The following is a 19078-nucleotide window of genomic DNA, read 5'->3' on the forward strand; positions in this document are numbered from 1 at the left end:
TTTAAAGTCCCTCAGTAAAGGCATTAGTTGCAAGTGTTATTCTTTGCCTGATTCATACTAGCAACTTAGGATCCCCTTCCCAAGTCTTAATCATAAAATAGTTTGAAGAGGACCTTTAGCGATCACCCAGTTCAATACCTGCTCTAAGCAGGATCATCTGGAACAGTTTGCTCCAAATGTCCTCCAGTTGTTTGATTTGCAGGTTTTCTTTTTCTTCTAATGAACTTTTCCCCAAACTTGTATTTTCTTTATGAATACTTGTGCAGCTCTGAGACAGAGAAATAGAAAGAAATAGAAAGGGTTTTTAGTCCTGAGTGCAAGAAGTCTTGACAGCAGCTTTGTTTTAGCAAGTCAAATTTATATACCTCTGGTATATCTACTGACAAACTTCGTGGACAAGTAAATCTGGGCCCACCGCTATCTGGTCCTAGCTCCAAGTTGTCTTGTCATTGCTAGAATTTTTACATTGTATGAAAATGTGTTCTGGTAAACTGCTGAGGGAACATGGATGATTAAGCCAAAGTGTTTACCTTTGCAGTAGGCTTTAATAACATATGTGGTTAAAGTAGCTCCACTGATGAGCAGTAATTCATTAAAGCTGAGTAGTCAGTCATGTCTCCCAGCCTGAATCCAAGCCAGGACATTCAGCAGTTTTGACGCTGTGGGCCAGATGCCAGTTTGGGGTTATGTCTGGAGCAGTCACACTGATCTCCAGGCTTGCATGGAGCCACCAGTAATACAGTAGTTAAGTACCATAGCTCATGTGTGCACAGCAAGAGAGAAATGTCACTTGGACATTAGGATGAAGTTGTCCTATGAACAGAATATATACTGCTCCCAGAAGGATACCTGGGATCTAGATAATCAACAACCTCTGTTGTAGCTGCAGGCAGTGTAATTGTTGCTTTCCTTAGGTATGTGCTACTTGTTTTTGTGAGAGGTCTGTGGGAGCGGTGGGAATTTGACACTGGTGGTATGCCAGGGTAGAATAATGTGTGTAAAGCTTTGCTTGGTGGGAAGTTCTCATAGTAGAAAAGAGGGAACTACATTCTCCATCCATTAAGAGAAGGAGTAGGAAAGCATACATGAGGAAAAGAAATTTATACACTTTTTTGCATTGTTTTCTGCAGATTTCCAGAGCCACAGAAATGAAATAATTTATGTAAGAGTAATTTCAGACACTAGAGAATCTTACAGAAAATCCTCTGCATAAAACTTACCAGTAAACAAACTAAAGAAAATCTGCTACGAAGTTCCCTTTTGAACAGATAGCCTAAAATAGTGTACTGGATCACAAAGAGCATGTGATAGACTTGCATTCATTAGAGATGTTAAATTTTCTGCCAAGTGAGACTTGGTTCTAATAACATGCTGCTGCTGTGACTGTCTGTGCTGCTCTTTACATTGCTGCTTGCAAGTATATTTCTTTTTCTGACAGCATTTTAAATCTTGACTCTTTTACTCTTGAACATTCAAACTTAATTTTAATGTTCTTGATCCAAATCATGAAAGGCTTTTTACAGCCATTACGAGTGACAAAATGCAGCAGAGATGTGCAATGCTCACCCCCAGGTGAAGAGCCAGCCACCCTTCCTCGAAAATAGAGCTGAGAGTTGGGCATCTGTGGTGGATATGTTTGCATCATGGAATCACTATGCCAAAGGATGGGGGTGTTGATTGGATCAGGTCTGCTGCTCTTGTTTATAAGCAGTGATTTAGTAAGCTGCAGACTTCTTTCTCTGGAATGAGTGGGTTTTATCCAAATAGTGCAGCCTGTTAATTTTGGCAGCCTCTTTTGATAGTAGAAGGTGCCTAAGCAGAACTTCTTCAGAACTTCTGTTTACTCTATTTGTTCTTATTTTTGAGGTATAATGTAGGACTGAAAGAGTGATGTGTTCTCTTGTTATTTCTACCCCATCTCCTAGATTTCAGATGCTATAGACCATCTTCAAGAAGCCCTGCAGCTGTGCAAAGATGACATGAATTCGCTTCATCTACTGGCCCTCCTCTTTTCAGCTCAGAAGCACTATCAGCATGCACTGGATGTTATCAACATGGCTGTTGTTGAATACCCAGAAAGCTTTAGGTAAGACTTGTTGCCTGGTGCCATACATCCAGTCAGGAATGAACTGCTCACTAGCTGTTTTTCTCAGTTATACACAAGGAGCCTGTTAAATAACGTGTTATAGGTGTGTCACTCTCCTCCTGGAGAGGGTATTCTTTTACTTTCTGTCTTCACATTCTTTCTGTAATCCTTACACTTGCTTTCTTTTCCAGTATTTGTCTTTCTTTATTGTGCTGATGGTGTTGTTTCCTGTAGTTTTTTGTATTTCACTTTAGATGTGGAGAAATGAGCATGACATGTGTCTGTATCACAAGTAATTTTATATTTGGTAACTCCCTGGTTAAAAAAAAAATTTTTTGCAATGACCATTGTTTTGATGCTCATCTGTGACATAATTTGCTGCAATATCACAGCTGGGGAAAAAGATCACTTGAAAATCACTAGCTGTGATAATGTATAGTTGAGAGGAAGGACGATTTGCCTGCCTAGGAGTAGGTTTGAATTAGCACAGACTTCTTGGAGCCAAAGGCTTCCACTGTTCTATGTTTGACTCAGACCCTCATCCATCTGAGGGAGATAAATTGAATTCCATGCCATTTACTGTCATGACCTTTCAAAACAATGACTTTGTCTGTTCTGTGCAAAAATTAAAGCTACTGTGATATTCTCTGGTGATTTAATACTAGCTGAGTTTCTCAGCCAAACTTCAGAAAATCCTATTGCATTGCTGGAAAACCAACTTTCATTTAGAATTGCCTGTACTTAAATAGTGTTCTAAACCTGTGCATCATTGTCTTTAGATAGCCTGCATTCTCAGTAGCCAGAGAGAGCAGCTTCCACAGGTTTAGTCCAGAAACTGGGTGGAATATTGTCTAAATAGAGCAAAGGAAGGTCATAGGACCTTTGCATGTCCAAAGGAGAGCAATGAGGCTGGTGAGGGGCTTGGAACACAAGCCGTATGAGGAATGACTGAGGGAGCTGGGATTGTTTAGCCTGGAGAAAAGGAGACTCAGAGGTGACCTTATCACTCTCTTCAACTTCCTGAAGGGTGTCTGTGGTGAGCTGGGGGTCGGTCTCTTTCTCCAGGCAACAACAGATAGAACAAGAGGACACAGTCTCAAGCTGCGCCAAGGGAGATACAGGCTAGACTTAAGGAAGAAGTTTTTCACAGAAAGAGTGGTCAGATACTGGAATCATCTGCCCAGGGAGGTGGTGGAGTCACCATCCCTGGATGTGTTTAAAAAAAGACTGGATGTGGCGCTTGGTGCCAAGATCTAGTTGAGGTGTTAGAACATGGGTTGGACTCAATGATCTTAAAGGTCTCTTCCAACCTAGAAAATTCTGTGAAATAGGAAGATTGAGGCTGTGTAAATGTGAGCTTGAGTGCTTTAGGATCTTTCAGAATTACGGCACTGTATGAACGTATAATGTTTTTATTGCAAACTATATGTTGCCATTTAAATAAGCTTTGCTGCCTGTGTTTTTGAGGTTAGTTACTTGGTGTATATGAGTAGCTAAGACTGCACTTCTTTGAGAATGAAGTGCAAAGTAGTAATGGAAACGCTTTTAAAATTAAGCCAGCTCTGCTCTTTAGATTGTGAACATAAGTATGACTGAAGCAGGAAATAGCCCAGTGGCTGCTGAATTGTATTTTAGGGTTTAAAAGTTATAAACAAAGTAAAAACCCCTCATACAGTCAAAGGTCACATTGTACAGTTGGAGGTCAGATGTTTGTTGAAGACTAGAAAAACACTTGAAGATACACAAGACAGAGGAAGAGGTTGTTTATGTCAGGAGAAGAGTGTTTGCCTTGTCTGATTGTCCAACTGGTCCATCATGTCCTGGATCTTTCCCCCAGCAGTTACTGATTATTTATGTTTCAGGGAGGACAAAGCATAGCAAGCATTGTATGCAAAATAGCTTGGAGGGCTGCTGGGTGGGTTCTTTTGTGCTGTCTGGTAATCTGATTTCCCCAAAGCTGAAAAGAATATTATTTCTTATGTTTCTGTGAGTGCAAATTTTGATGTGCACCAAGACCTTTGCCAAGTAATAGCAGAATAGGTTCTTTTTGATAGAAACAATTAGTATTGGTAGTGAAGGCCCAAGTTCATGCTTGCTCCTAGACAGAACCTTGCTAAAGTGTGTGCCCTTGGAAGGGCCTCTTTTTGCTCCCTGCATGCACAGGGGTGTGTAACAAGGCTGACAGTGAGACTCATTCACAGGTACACATGGATGGAGGAGATGGGGCTGGCTTCTTGCCTCTGCTGTATGACTGCCCTGTCTCCCTGTGGGTCTTTCTCTTAACCAGCCAGCAAATAAATCATTAGTGAGGGAATGGAGAAAGAATGTCAGAGTTGCAAGGCAAGAAAAAAAAAGCTTAACATAATAGAATTAAACAAGTGTTTCTGAAAAAGGGAATGGGAATCCAATAAGGAGGGGAAAAGCAAGAATAACAGAGTACATCTGTAGTTTGTACAAAAATTGAAACCATTTTAGGCTTTCTAGTGCAGTTTATGCTAAAGGGCTTTACTGCTTTGTAAAACCTCTTTGAAGAGACAAAGACCTGATGCTATTGTGTATCTCCAGTTGCTACTGCCTTACAGAAAAATGCTAATTTTACTACTGTATGGAATGACTACAAGGTGCTTCATGTAAATAGTGTAGGCAAGTTCAACTGCATGATTTTAAAGCTGTATTTAAAAGTGGTTGATTATTTTTCCCAGTTCACATTTATATGAACCAGGCAACTGTGTAATGTGGTGCCTGGGGGCTCCCTTCCTAATGACATCTCTTTTTGGAAGCACAGTTTGATGGCATGTATCAAGAAAAGATGATGAAAGCTGCATTAAGGGACCATAGGGCTCTGTAGATGGCAGTAAAAAAAAAAAAAAACCCAGAAGCATTACCTAGATGTATATCCTAAATAAAAGAAAGCGTAAAATATAAAACATTAAGGACTTAGCTGACCCAAGCTACAGCCATCTCATACTGTTTCCCTGGTCTCTGTATGTAATTAAAATGAGTTAGTTCCTGCTTTTTGGTTTTATATTAAATCCTTTCGTTACAAATTTTAAAGAAGAAATTTTTTAGGATAGGTCATGTAGTTGGCTGTTGGCTGAAGCAGTTGGAAAAAATAAACTGCACTGCTCAGCTAACACACAATCTCCTTTGGCATGAACTTCATATTACTTACCCAAGTATGTCTGAAAGTGCCCCTTGTTCATGTGTTTAAACATTAACTGCACATTTCGGAGGTTGATGTGCTGCTCAGGGACAAGGGATGTGAAGTGTAGGCACTGAATACAGTGAAAGATGCAGTGGTTTGGACTGAGCTGCTAAAGAGCTGGATATCCAAAAGGCACAAAATAAACCTAGGAAGATGACTTCTTGAAAGGTGGCATGTAGTAACAAATCCATTACATTCCAGTGAGTGAATGACTGACTGAATTTGAACTCTTGAATGTACTGTCAAGCACTAACAGAGGAGGACTTCATAAAAGAAGAATGAGAGCCAGCTATGCTGAACATTCTGCAAGCTGGGGTGAGCCAGAAGAAATATGCTGTCTTGCTATGACCATAAAAGATAGAAATAGCAACCTTTACATGGAAGGTATCATCTGAAAAATTGCTGCTGCCTCTCTATGGGGTGAGACTGCTCAGGATAAAACTTAGTGATTTTACATCCTGTCAATGATGGTATGCTGTTAAAAGAAGCAAATGAATGTAGTACCAATAGTTGGCTTTCGTATATATTTTTGAAAGAACTATGTTCAGTACATTTGGGTAAGAAGACTCCTGTTAGCATCAGGTGTCTCCCCTCCAGGTAAGTAATGCTAATCATAAGCCTTTCTGAAGATGGGTTCCTACCTCAAAGGCCAGGCTTTGGGTAGTGTTCTACCTGAGTCTGGCAGTGATTACCTTCACAGGCTTGTCTCAGGGAAGAAATAATGTTAGTGAGCACTCCTTTGCCCTCCAGATGAACTTCTGAAAATAATTCATTTTTTATTTAGAAAGAATTTTGCTTTTTAAAGTCTGTATCCACCTCACATTGTTCCATGCAGAAGTCCCATGGGTCTAGCAGCCTGCAGAATCTACCACAGAGCTTAACATGCTCCTTTAGTTTCAACTAGTAATATTTCCTCCTTCCAATTTTGCTTGTATAAAAGTGGTTTTGCCTTCCCTATTCAGTCCCTCTTCCAGATTACTGTTTTGCTCTCTGGTCATCTTTTAGCTTTAATTGGTTAGCTTCCAGCAGTGGAAAAAAATGAATGTCTATACCAAGTATAAAGTTGGAAATAGCATATCAATCTATTCTGTTGTTCACTGGGTAGTTTCATGTGTCCTGGATGGCTCCCCATTATGTTAGAACAAGACAGTCCTCTGGCATAACATGTCATATCATCTAATTACTGCCCAGTGTGATGGTGAATATTTTGTTAAATGATTGTGTCTCTGTGGCAGTTCTGCATGTTGCACAGGGGTTGTAACTTTCTTAAATGAACAGAAGTTAATATTCCTTCTCTTTCTAGACTGTAAGTCACTATTCTGTTGCTCTCAGAGTCTGTAACTAGTTACAAAGAGAAATAACAAAACTTCTAGGAAGCACTGCTGTTCTACATAGGAAGACTCAAAATTAAACAGGTGGGTTGCTATTCTGGAGCAATGTAGGTGTCAAATGCAGGAGCTTTTGATCTACAAAAAGCTAGCACAAAAGTGATTGCTGTAAATGGCGTGGATAAAAAGGCTTAGAAGGCCAATAAATATTAAATGTGTATCTTGGAAAGTATTTATAAAAAAGGAAGTAAATTCTGCTTGGGGGATTGTATGTGTTGTCTTGGTGTTGGTGTTGTTTTAGCAGTAATGTTTTTTTTGTTACAGCCAGCCCTCAAAATATAAAGTTCTCTTCTGGATTAGAAGTGGATTACTGACAGAAAATATACTTGATTTCATCACTGCTACATTAATTTAATTAAGGCCATGTGAAGTAATCGTCTCACAAGATTTATTTGTCATAGTCTGGTGCAGACTTACTATGGGGAGAGCTATTCTGGAATATAAGTAATGTCATTTACCAGGTGCTTCGATTTGCCTCAGAAAAAAACCCTAACCCTGATGTAAAATCAGAATCTCAAAATGCAGGATTAAATTGTCATTTCTAGTTTGAATTCTCTTTCCATTGTTTGTCAAGCTCTTTCTTGTGTGTTGAAAATAAACAACTTGTGCCTTCTTTGAGCCATATCTTTATGGGCACTGATAGAGTCCAGCAGTGCTGTTGACAGCAATAAAATAGATCTGTGTTCTTGCCTACAATCTTCATGGAGAACATAGAGTTACTTGTCCCTCAGTCAATGGTTTGCCCACCTTTGTGTTGTGGTGGGTCTATACTGTCACTGTTAAGTGAAGATAGTTGTGCCCCCTACCCCTCCCACCTCACCCCCAGGTATTACAGCTGTGCATGCCCTGGAGTGGTTTTACCACTATTCTCATGGAAGTGGAGGTGGTCTCTTAGCCTTAGAGAGAATCAGATCAGCCCATTTATATGATTCCAGTTCATCATTAGGCAGGAGGCAAGGAAGCTAGTACATCTTGGTGAGAGAACAGCTTGTTAAAATTCTCAGAATACTGTTTTGTTTAATTCCTCAAGGGTGTAAGATCTAAAGCAAGGACAGATTAATATTTTGGCTGTAGCATTTGATCATGCTAGACAACTTTTATAAATAGGATATTTAAAACTCTTAAGGGTGGAGCTTTTGTAAGCTGACTTCTTGTAGTGTTGTGTTCACACCCTGGCTGGTGAGAGTGACCCAAAAATGTTTTTTATTTTTTTATTGACGTCCCAGACAATAATACACAATAATAAAAACTGGAAGAATGTATTTAATATAACAGTGCTGTGCTACAAGAATACAAAATGTGTTAGGCTTCTGTGATTCACAAAAGCAAGGGAGATGTGGAGATGGAAGGGTTAAGCTGGGGTTTTTGCTGTAGTAAGCATGAATGTTTGCTTCTGTTGGCATGTTACAATTCTTTGTTTTTTATAGAATTAACCTTTAAAAACCTTGCTGATATATTGCAATAATTGGGGCTATACTCTGTAGAACTAGTAATGATATTTAGTATTTTTATGGCAAATATATGAAGGAAGAGATTTAAGGTTGTCTCCTGATGTCTGTTAAAGATAACACAGATACATAGAGCTAAAAAAAAAATTCAAGAAATCCTAGGATGCATTTTTCTGGTTTGGATTTATTTTCACACTTCTGACACTGCCCCTCTCACCCCCCATGATGAAGAAAGAAAATGAATTTGTGAGTTACAGTATCCAAGATTGGATTCCTCTTTTGGCAGGTTCAAATTGACATATGCATGCTTCTCTAAGGGTTGCAGTCTGATCTAAGACAAAAATTCGGCAGGTGAGCATGATAGCCTTTTATTCACCAGCTTGATGTGGTGGAATGGAGTATCCCCCTAGTAAATGTCTGTTTGTGCCAGGAATGGATTTGTGTTAGTGTACATGTCAATCCGTCTTAAAATTACAGGGCTGGATTCAAAGGTAACTGGAGAGAATTCCATTCCCTCATAGCACAGGGTTCAGGATACGAATAAAAGGAGTTAAGTGGAGCTTAGAGAGGAAACCTACTGCAGACTAATTTTCTTAGTATGGTATGAAAAGGAGGAACAGATAAGCAGTTTTCCAGCCTTAACAGAAGTGGTTCACATCTTTCCTCTGGATGAAAAGTCAATTTTCATAATAACTTACTATTAAATTAATAAGTCAATTTTCATAATAACTTATTTTCTCTAGTATCTGAGTAAATGGCTACTGCCTTCATGCATTTATGGCCTTTATAGTGAGCAGCAGTGCTTCTAGTTGTTTGTTTTGGAATTGCAGAGGTAACACTAGTTATGCAAGTGCAGACATAATTTAAGAATAGATTCAAAAATGCAGGAATAGCATGGCTCATTTGAGTTACAAGCCACAGGTTCTGTACTTCAGAGCTCTGTATATCTGCCTTAGCAATGAGTTGGTCCTCCCAACATACACTTTGCTCCCTACTAAGAGCCATTTTCTTTTGAATAGATGCAGCATGTTCTGCTTTATATTCAAATGAAGTGTTTAGGAGCCCTTACTGTCTACACTGGATACCAGAGTATATTGAAAAATAGCACGTGTGTATTATCTGGGCAGCAGAGTCATTGTCAGTAAGAACTTTTAGAAATGGAGTTTAGCCATAGTGTGTGCATGTAGGGGTTATCCAAGGTGAGAAGGGACTTTGTAATTGAGACCCCTGTGTTTCTGCCAGGTGATTTTGTGACATCCAAAGGTAGACCTGGGTCATAGAGATCCCAAGGAGAACCTAAGGCATGCTCACTGCCTGGAAATCAAAAAGAGAACCAAAGAAGAAAAGTGGTATTGGTGTTGAAAACCCAGCTCTAAACTTTCCTCTCCTGCTGTGGGGTTACACAGGTATTCGGTGGGGCTGAATGGGGTGCCAGCTTTTATTAGCAAATTCAGACAGCGGTTCTGCCAGAAAACAGGGGTTTGGAACCTTCCTGAACTCCTTCAAGGCATTGTCAATACATGGATAAAGGAGAAAACAAAATACCCAGCTTGTCTTGTTTTTTTCATTGCTTCACATCTGGTGAAGATGAAGGTTCAAAAAGTCTACTGTCAAACACACAGATACAATAATCTGAAATTGTTTCCTGAGGCTCTCAGAAACTGATTACCAGGGAAGTAAGGGAAAATATATTCTGAATTTTCTGAGACCTTGACAAAGTCTCAAATGCAAGGATGATCAAGAGTCTTTTTTTTTTTTTTTTTTTGGTGGGGAATTGGTTTATGAGAATTAAAAATAGAATTCACTGAGAATTACTGTTGATAATCGTTACTGAAAAACAGGTCCTGAAATACAAAGAGGCATAGATGTTACAATTGCAAATTGTTTTTCAGTGCAGGAAATTACTTTCCAAGAAGACTGCAGTGCAGTCAAGCTATGTTGTTTTGAGATGAATAGAGTATAATGCTCTGATCACTCAGTGAAAGGGGTGGCTTTTTTATTTCCAGCTGGAAATTTCAGACTTGAGTGACTTTTGCTCTAATGTCCTAGGAGTATTTATTTATCTAATGAGAAGAGCACAAAATGTTTTGATTTGTATTTTCTTCAAAAAGAAGAGGGAAGGGTATTTATTCAGATGTTCTGAAGAACTCACCAGGGAACACTAAGTACAGTAATATTTCAGCCACAGATGTGGTTTTTACCTTCTGAAAACAAGGAAAGCCCTTGCTCTTCACTATCTTAGAAATATTTGCAGTAATAGGCAGTAATTGCATCTTAGATGGTAAGTCAGCTTCTGTTGCCATTGTCATTAATTTCTGCAGAACCAAATATGTAAGCAGGCACAGTCGTACTATTTGATATTAGTCACTATTGTTGTTACTTATTATTTTAGTCTCTGTTTATAAAGGAAAGATAATGATAAATGCTTGTGTTATCATGGAGAGATTGTAACCTAGAAGTTCTGTGTTACCAACATGTCTTAGAAAATATCATGACATATTTCTTATTATGCTAACATTTTTACAACAGGAAAGAGATAATATGAATAATTTTACTTTCCCTTATTCAATTTAACCTTGAATTGACACTTTCTGTTATGTATGTAGTTTGGCATTACATTTGTTATAAGGCTGTATTTTAGGAGGAAGAGGGAATATCAGGATGGAGTGCTAAATGGCTTAATCAAGCAGCACAGTCATTAGCAGAGTTTTTTCCTACATATACCAACAGAAAATTCAACCCAGAATGATGCAAGATGCAAGTATGACATAGAATTGTGTTTCTGAGCACTGTGGCTGGACGTGTGAACTGCTGGAAATTAATGCAGTGAACTCTGTTCCATATGTCTCCATCAGCTGGAGAAGGGGCTGGAGGTTGATATCTACCACCTCAAATCAAATTCATACCAGTAAGCAGTTGAATTGAAATTCATAGTGAATAGACTTCTGGACATTTTTTAATACTATTTTTTTCTTTTATTTTTTCCTTCTGCAGTCTGGCCATTTGTATCTGCCATCTGGGTGCTTATGATGACATGAGATTTTCCTGTTGTTTTTCTTGTATTTTCTCAGGGCAAAGTAAATGTGTTTCCATCGATGGTAAGGTATGTAGTGGAGTAGGGGTCTGAACCCAGCTGGGAATATACATGTCAATGCAGTCTGTGTAATGAACAGGAGAGATGACCAGTCAGCAAGGAGCTGCGTTGCTGAGTGGAAGAGGAAGCCCTGCCTTCTCCCCCATGAGTTTCATCAGTCAGCCATTTTGTATGATCTTCAAAATGTAGGCACTTTGTGTTGGGAAGAAAAAGGGAATACTCTTCCGCTTGGCATTTCAGTCATGTTTAAGTCTGCAATAGCACACAGTAGGAATGACGTAACCCAGCATGATCCAAAGGAGTACAATACAGCTGTGAGGAGCAGCTTTAAGTCTTCTCCAGCCCTGCACCGACCATTGCAGCAGAAGTGCTTTGAGAGGGCAATGGGATGCAGCACTGCAGAATAGCACTTGAGAAGAAGAATATACAGCATCTCCCACCCCCAGGTGCATTTGTTAGAGGCCCCACCAGGAGGAATGGAACTTCCTGCCAGACAAAGATGCAGAAATGACAGATGGGCACTGAGTAGCCTGGATCTCTGAGCTTTGCAAGGCAGGTGTTAAGAATGAGTACTTGAGGCAGCTTAAAAAGCAGCAGCAAGGGTATCAGTAAAATCCAGATTTCTCAGATGCAGTCATATTTCAGTCAGATTTTGCAGTGCAGCCTCAAAAAGAGGTGGGGATGCTCCACCACAACAGGCAAGGCACTGGTGGTAAATGGCACTGCATAGCAGCCATGGACTCTGAGAGCAATAGCATCAGGGATTTTCCTGGCCTGCACAAAGCAGTCTCCAAGGCTTTGATGTCCCATGTAGTGTTATAGAACAAAGCTAGCAGTAATGTGGGCCTCAAGAAGCTGCTGGTAGGTGGCATGGGGCCAGTATTCATTTAGGGTAGTTCATGTTGCTGCCATCCAGCTGTGCTGATCTCACCCCTGGAGGATTTTTAATCTGTGTGGGATTGATTTAATCTACGCTCTTCCTACATCTCCAGAAAGAATGGCTCCTGAGAGGGGGAGCACTGAGACTCTGGCTGCCTTTGAGCCACCACTGTAGTGCTGTTCTGTAGTAGAATTTGTTGAAAGTTGTTCACAGTAATATTGGGAGTTTATTGTTTGGAAGAATTTGTCGTTTGTTTGGTTTTCTTTGCATCCAGAATGCTTATATAAATTAGTGCTATTTCATGCACTTTATATATAGAAGTCAGGATGCATATACTAAATTATCTTTTCATGAAAAACATTCTTCTGAAACTAAACTGGATGGTACATTTTCTTGTTCATTGTTCTGCTGTTAAAGCAGATGGAAATGTCTGGAGTCTCCTTTGTTGCCAGGGTTATAAACTATGTCCCATCTTAATCAAGAGGCTGCACATTGTCAGTTTGGAAATGCCAACTGAAACAAGGTTTTTGTTTTTCAAGTCCACTTAAGGATAAAAAAGATTCAGTATATATGGGCTCTTTGGAGCCTTCGCACTAGATAATTTTCAAATATAAACGGGATTGAAGCCTGCTCTAGTAGCAGCTCTGGAATTATTTAGCTTCTGTTTCTGTGGGAACCAGCTGCTTCACTGGCCCCCTGCAAACGTCAGGGTTTCCACAGCAGGGTCATGGTCCTGTGCAAAATGCCTTTGGGGAAGAGGACAGGAGATCCTGCAGGATAATGATGTCCAAATATGTGTTGTGCAGGGCAGGAAAATTTGAATTTTAAAGCCTGTGGTCTTTGGTGTTATTTCCCTTCTCTGTACTGCCCTAGACAGTGTGTATTTCTTAGTTTTGGCAGGCAGATTTTATCCCACATGTGTTAGACTGCTTTTGAGCGAAGCCCAGTTACATTTCTTCCAATTGGGAAAAGAAAAAGCAAAATTCATCTGGATCAAGACATTGTTTTAAAAGGTTTGACTGAAATACAGGGAAATGAGGACAGCAAAGCAAGCTTGACTTAAGGCTTGCCCTTTCACTTAATTTCTGGGGTGATGTAGAAACAAACATTAAACTTCTGCAGTGTTAGTTTATTATTTAAGACTTGTGATGATACTGTGAAGGACATCTAAATAAGCTGCGGCAGAGGGATTTTATTCAGCTCATTAGCTGGGATAGCAACACTGAAAAGTGTATAGGGAATTCTAGTACAGATTTTTGATGTTCTAGAGGTCAGTCTAGTCTTAAAAGAAAAAAATAACTTCTTCAGATGCCTCACTGGCTCAAAACATGACTAATCCTTGCAAGATTTTTTAATTGATGTTCATCAGTTATTAATTTAAACTTTACTCATTTCTCCACCTAGATCTCCTGCAAACTTCTGGTGCAAAAACTGTATTTTAGATAAGGCAGTATGTACTTCTGATCTCATCTAATTTGCCTCTGCACATGGCAGAGCAAATGTCTCATATGGTTTAGCACCTTGCACCCTGAACCTGGGAATTCTGGGCATAAAAAATATCATAGCTGAACTATCATTTATTTTTTCTCTAAGACAGTCTAAGCAACAGTAAAGTTGCAGTGCCACAAAAAGATAGCAGCAGTACTCATAAATCATGTATTCCAGCAGGTACTCATCATTTGCCTACAGAGATGTGGCCATTAGTCTGAGATTAGTTGCCAGACATATAAGAGGCAGATATCATGGTTTTAGGTGTCACTGTAAGCACTGTTATTACAGGGAAGAATCAATGAAGCAATTCTGTATCTAAACAGTACCTTAAGGAAATCATGTTTCTTACAGGGTAGGGCAGATTTGCCCTTAAGCACTTATGAGGCTGTAATAAGCTATAAGACTGCTTGCAAATAATGTCACAGCTGAAAAAAAAAAAAAAAGTGCTGCTCAGTCATTAAGGACAAAGCCCTGTAGAGGTTCTCACAAATGAATGAAGAAATTTGAAACGCTTCCTCTGATGTGTGAGCTCTGAAATTAACACCACACTAAGAATAGTACAGGGTGTCAGCTCCGAGGGCAGAAGGGGAAGAGAAGATACTCTCTTCCAGTCTTCTGTAGCATTTGAATTGCTTACAGCTTAAGCTAAGTAGCATAAATGGCTACATCTGGCATTTCAGAAGTCAACTAAATAGTGCTGTAGTAGAAATATCCCTGATCATTGGCTTGACCCAAACCTTGAGCAATGCTTACTGCTGGAAAGCAAGTGTACAAGAGCATGTATTTTCTGACCTTGGCACTTGTTTAGTGCTTACAGTCACTTGCAAGCAGGTTCTGTGTGGGCTGTTGGCCTTTTAAGAAAATGCTTAGTGTCTGGATTTCAAGATGAAGAGAAGGAAAGCCAGGCTGTTTTACCCTACCCAAGTAGGGGGAAAAAGCACAGATTAGAATGGTGCAGATGGTCTGAAGCAGACTGGCACATTGGACTGGAGTATCAGCATCAGATGACTACCTTAAAAAGTGAGGTTCTGTCATCTCCCTGTTTTCACTGGGGATCTCATAAGCCACTTTTCCAAGATTATCCATAATAGCTGTTTGTCTAGCTGAAAACATCCCCCACAAGAACAAGAAGAAAATTATATGAAACCTGAATATATTAAAGGCCAAGAAAGAGAGCATATTTATTTTTTTCTTATGAATGTTAAACCTCATCAAACTAAGCTGATGAAAATATAATGAAATAATAAAGTTGCAGTGCTGCAGGATGTGTTTTCTACATGTTGTGCTTCCTGGCTCCAGGCATTTTTCCCCATCAAATTCAATGGTCAAATTTTTGAAAATTTTATTAAGGTTGATTGCCAGTTTCTCTTCTACCTCACAGCCACTGCTAAGAGCATTAATTTTCCAGGGAGGAAGTCACTGCTCACTTGCACAGTGCACGGTCCATCTAAATTCCCTCACAGTTGTAGTGTGTATTGTGTACAATGTTGATTATGTTCTCAGCACTTAAATAGTGCTGTTAAACTGCTGCTCAAGAGTGTGCCCTATCTGGCACAAAAAACATGTTGAGTTTGGGCTTGGAATAGAATTTGCAAAGGGGACTGAGCACTGACTGGTACTTTCTGAAGTTTAAGGCTGCAGTTGCATCGAGGTTTTATATAACAAATACTTCATGCCTTAGTCAGGGCCACTTGTAGTGACAGTTACTATAGTAACAAAACAAAGTTTCTAGCTAGCATAGAAGCATTTCCAATGAGCAGGACATCAGTTTCTGATATCCAGCCCCTGAAATACGCTTATTTATCCGTTTTGTATGCAATGCTATTTTAGTAGCTACTACTGTATTTTCAAACATATTTAGAAATTTTCATATGTTTGGTCTTGGTGTGGTTTTTGGTTTTTTTGGGTTTTTTTGGGGTTTTTTTGGTTGTTTTTTTTTTTTTTTTTTTTTTTTTTTTTTGTTTGTTTGTTTTGTTTTGGTTTTTTTTTTTGAAGTGTTCTAATTATATTCCTGCTTTTTAAACTTGTTTTCCTAGAGAAATGGGGATTATGCAGTTGGGCTTTTTATACCTTGAACACTTTTGGAAATACTGGCTGATTTAAAACAAGTTTTGACAGTGTGTTAGAAGTCCTGAAGATAAGTTTCTGCAAGTTTTCTAAAAGCAGCCTGCTGAGTCAAGGCTGAAGGGGGCAGCCAGAGCCGAGCCATGTGGTACCAGGGTTAGCAGCAGCCAGCGATACAGCAGGGACAACACATGGGGACATGGAAGCAGCACTGCCAGGAGCTGATGGCTCCAGGAGAAGGAGTGGCTGGGGGAAACAGAGACAGATTGCACTGAGGACAGATGCAGAGGATGCAAATCTGTAGGAAGTTGCACACCGCCTAGGAAAGGACAGTTTGTGGCATTTAAGTGAAGACTGTATAAATGCATACTGTTTGTTTCTGTGTCTAATCTGCTCATTTGCATGTGTATCAAACCATAGCAGAATGAGGAGGGAAGCTGCAAGTGGTAATCAGCACATCCGAACAAAACTTCCACATGCTGGAGGTGAGGCTGGGTCTCAGCAAGGCCTGCAGGAATGGACCTCTCTTGGAAACCAGGGAATGGTAGCTTCTCAGGTTTTCACAGAAATTCTAGCCTGAAAGTGGCGGTCTGGTTAAATAACAGCAGAAAGAATTATTATTCTATTAATAAAAAGGTCTTGTAAAACTTCAGTGGAGAGCTTTTCTGTTGCCAAATGGTTGTTTTATGAGGAGCAGAAAGACATTTTTAAAGAAAGCATGGCATTTGCTGAAGCAAGCTGAAAGCACAGGAATGGCCCCAAAGCTGTGATTGCTTGGACAGTCTGCCTGTGGGTTTCCTTATGCTGGCTTCATAAATTAAAAGAGTGTTGTTTTTTTTAAGTAATCCCTAACCCTTTCTTGTATTATTTGTGAATTGTCTTTTCCAAATTTTGGTTACTTTCTGTTCAAATGGCTCGTGAAACACCAATTTACATTATGACCCTCCAATAAAACTAAGTTACTGCACTGTATTTCCTCCTTCCAGCAACAGCTACTCTGTCTTACCAATTCTTTAGCCATTTGGTGGCAGAGTATTTGGAGCACCAGGCAAGGAAATGGAGGTGAGGAAAATAGAAGGGAAATGAGTAAAAGAAGGCTAAAAATCTGTTCTTTGGAGTTGAGGGAAGGTGGAAAAATCTATCTGAAGCTTTTATGTTGTTTTTTGGGGTTATTCCTCTAACTCAGAAAATTGGGTATTTTACCTTTTCTGCATAGTGAGAGGGTGTTTTTCCAACAATAGACAGGGAGCAAGAAGCTGTTCTTTTGCAAAAGCACATTTCCTGGATGATGTATAACTGTAGTAAACCATTTCAGCTCCAGACTCCTTGCAGTGATACTCTCTGACTTTCCCAGGAGCCCTGTGATGCTTCCAACAATTTGTAATCAATTTGTACACCAGTGAAATGCATCTGTGATTGGAGAAGAGTAGAACAGCTGGGTAACAGGGACCAATAGTATGTATCTGATTGAGCTGTGAAGTTAGGAAGAATAATCTGCAAATTGAAGTTGACAAGGTGGTTGTAGAGAAGCAGAATATAGAGAACAGACCTGGAATTTTACTGTGTCATATAAGCTAGCAGCTGTGTGAAAAATGTGACTTAGGCTCCTTAATATCATCAGTTAATTAAGACTTGGGTTTTACATTTAATTTAAAAGAATGTCTTAACAAGGGATGGGATGGGTATTAAAATGTTTGAATCTTAATGGGACAAATTAATCTTAAAAGCTCTAAATAAAAGCAATTTAGTTCAAAGTGTTAAGGAAAGCTGGCCATATATAAATGAATCTACCTCTTTCATTTGACAACTGGAAAGAATTTTTTTGGCTTCCCTTAAATCAGCTACAGCACTAAATCCCATAATAGAACATTCTAAAATTAGTAGAACTGGCTGAGTTTTCTCTCTCTGCTGCACAGTTCTGGTTAGGGTTATTAATAAAGAACTTTTACTTTCCTCTCTGTTTTAATAAATTAATTATAGGATGAGTTAATTCAGGCAGTAAGTTTCAGGCTTCATTCTACTGTTTTGTTTTCCCAAGAGCATTTAACTTTATGTTGTGGTATAGTAGCTCTAAGAGTACAGCAGTTTCTGCATTATGTCTCCTGCATAAGTGTTCTTGTTATCAGTGGTCAACAAACTAATGCTTGTGGGTTGGACAGGTTCATCCCTTGGGTTTTTCTAGAACAAAATTCCCAAAGCTGTAGATCACAGTTCCCGGCAGGATGGTGGTGTTGAAAACATATAGCAATGCAGTAGTTGGTGTGATTCCATTCTATGGGTACAAGGGCCTGAAATGCTGAATCACTGCTTTTCGGGTTGTCACTTTCTCCTTCTGCCAGTCCACCATGCTCATAAAAAAATGTATTCATAGGTGCTTCAGGGACTGGTCTATGCTGTAAAACCGAAGAAAAATTGTATAAGGATCCAAGTGGAGACACAATTTAGAGCAGTCATAGTATTTCTTCCACTCTTGTAATTTAGGCCTGCTTCCTGAGTAGCAATAATAAACCATGGAATGACTCATTTGAGAAGGTAAGTTAAACTTTTATTTATGACAGCAGAAGAAAAATTTGACAAGTGGATGTGTCCTGACACCCTGCCCATGGGAGAGGAGAGGAAGAGATGAGTCCGGTGCCCTGGGTGGTTTTTCACACTTGTACAGGGAGTGTCACAAACACTTGTGTTGTTTATCCAGGGAGGGCTCATTTATGTGAGCAGAGCCTCTGTGTGCTGCTGCAGATGCTGCTCACAGTGGAACGTGGTGTCTTTAATTGGTGTGGAGCTGTACCAAGCCACATCAGGCTGCCCTGTTAGTGCAATTAGCTGCTTTAACAAGAGGAACACAGCTTACGTGAAGGCAAAATGTTTCAGTGGTTGAATCCATTTCCCAGGGTGGTATTTGGTGGTCTTTGGTGGTCTTTGCTCCTATAGAACTGTGTTATTAAGCAAACCAAGTAGATGATGTATTTTACAACTTAAATAGTGTCTCCATGGTAGCTTTTATGGACTTGGACATTATATGCTCTGTGGTGGTTCTGATGCAGCAGCTTAGCAAAAGTGTTATTTTTGTACTTGAGGCTTCAGTTGTCCACTGGTTGTAGTCCTGAACATAAATACCAGAATTAGTGTCCTTTGGAAAGAGCAAACCACTCAGAAGAAATGACAATCTGAAGTACATAAATCTGCAGGGGTTACTGAAGCAGACTTCAGCAGATTTGGGTCAGTCAAGCATATCACATTATTATTTAGTTTTCAGTGGTGAAATGAAGCTGTTAGGGTAGCTGGAATCACATGAAAAACCCTGCATTGACATTGATTGAATGGCAGGTATTACATGAAAAATAAACTTGGATCTGGAGACAACTGACAGAGCTGTGATTTTGGCCTAGAACAGGAGGAGAAAGGGATTGGGGAAAATTTAA

The 19078-nt window shown here is 39.5% G+C and overlaps 1 protein-coding gene across 7 annotated transcripts in view; it reads left to right on the top strand.

The window, feature by feature from the left end:
* TTC7A (tetratricopeptide repeat domain 7A) overlaps positions 1 to 19078 on the top strand; it is a 205865-nt gene that overhangs the window by 79285 nt on the left and 107502 nt on the right. For all 7 annotated transcript variants that reach the window (XM_068185514.1, XM_068185513.1, XM_068185512.1 and 4 more), the window contains one exon: positions 1926 to 2086. In XM_068185514.1, coding sequence (XP_068041615.1) covers positions 1926 to 2086 — 161 coding nt within the window. The remainder of the gene's footprint in view (positions 1 to 1925; positions 2087 to 19078) is intronic.

The sequence above is a fragment of the Anomalospiza imberbis genome, chromosome 3 (assembly GCF_031753505.1).
Source record: "Anomalospiza imberbis isolate Cuckoo-Finch-1a 21T00152 chromosome 3, ASM3175350v1, whole genome shotgun sequence".
Lineage (NCBI taxonomy): Eukaryota > Metazoa > Chordata > Aves > Passeriformes > Viduidae > Anomalospiza > Anomalospiza imberbis.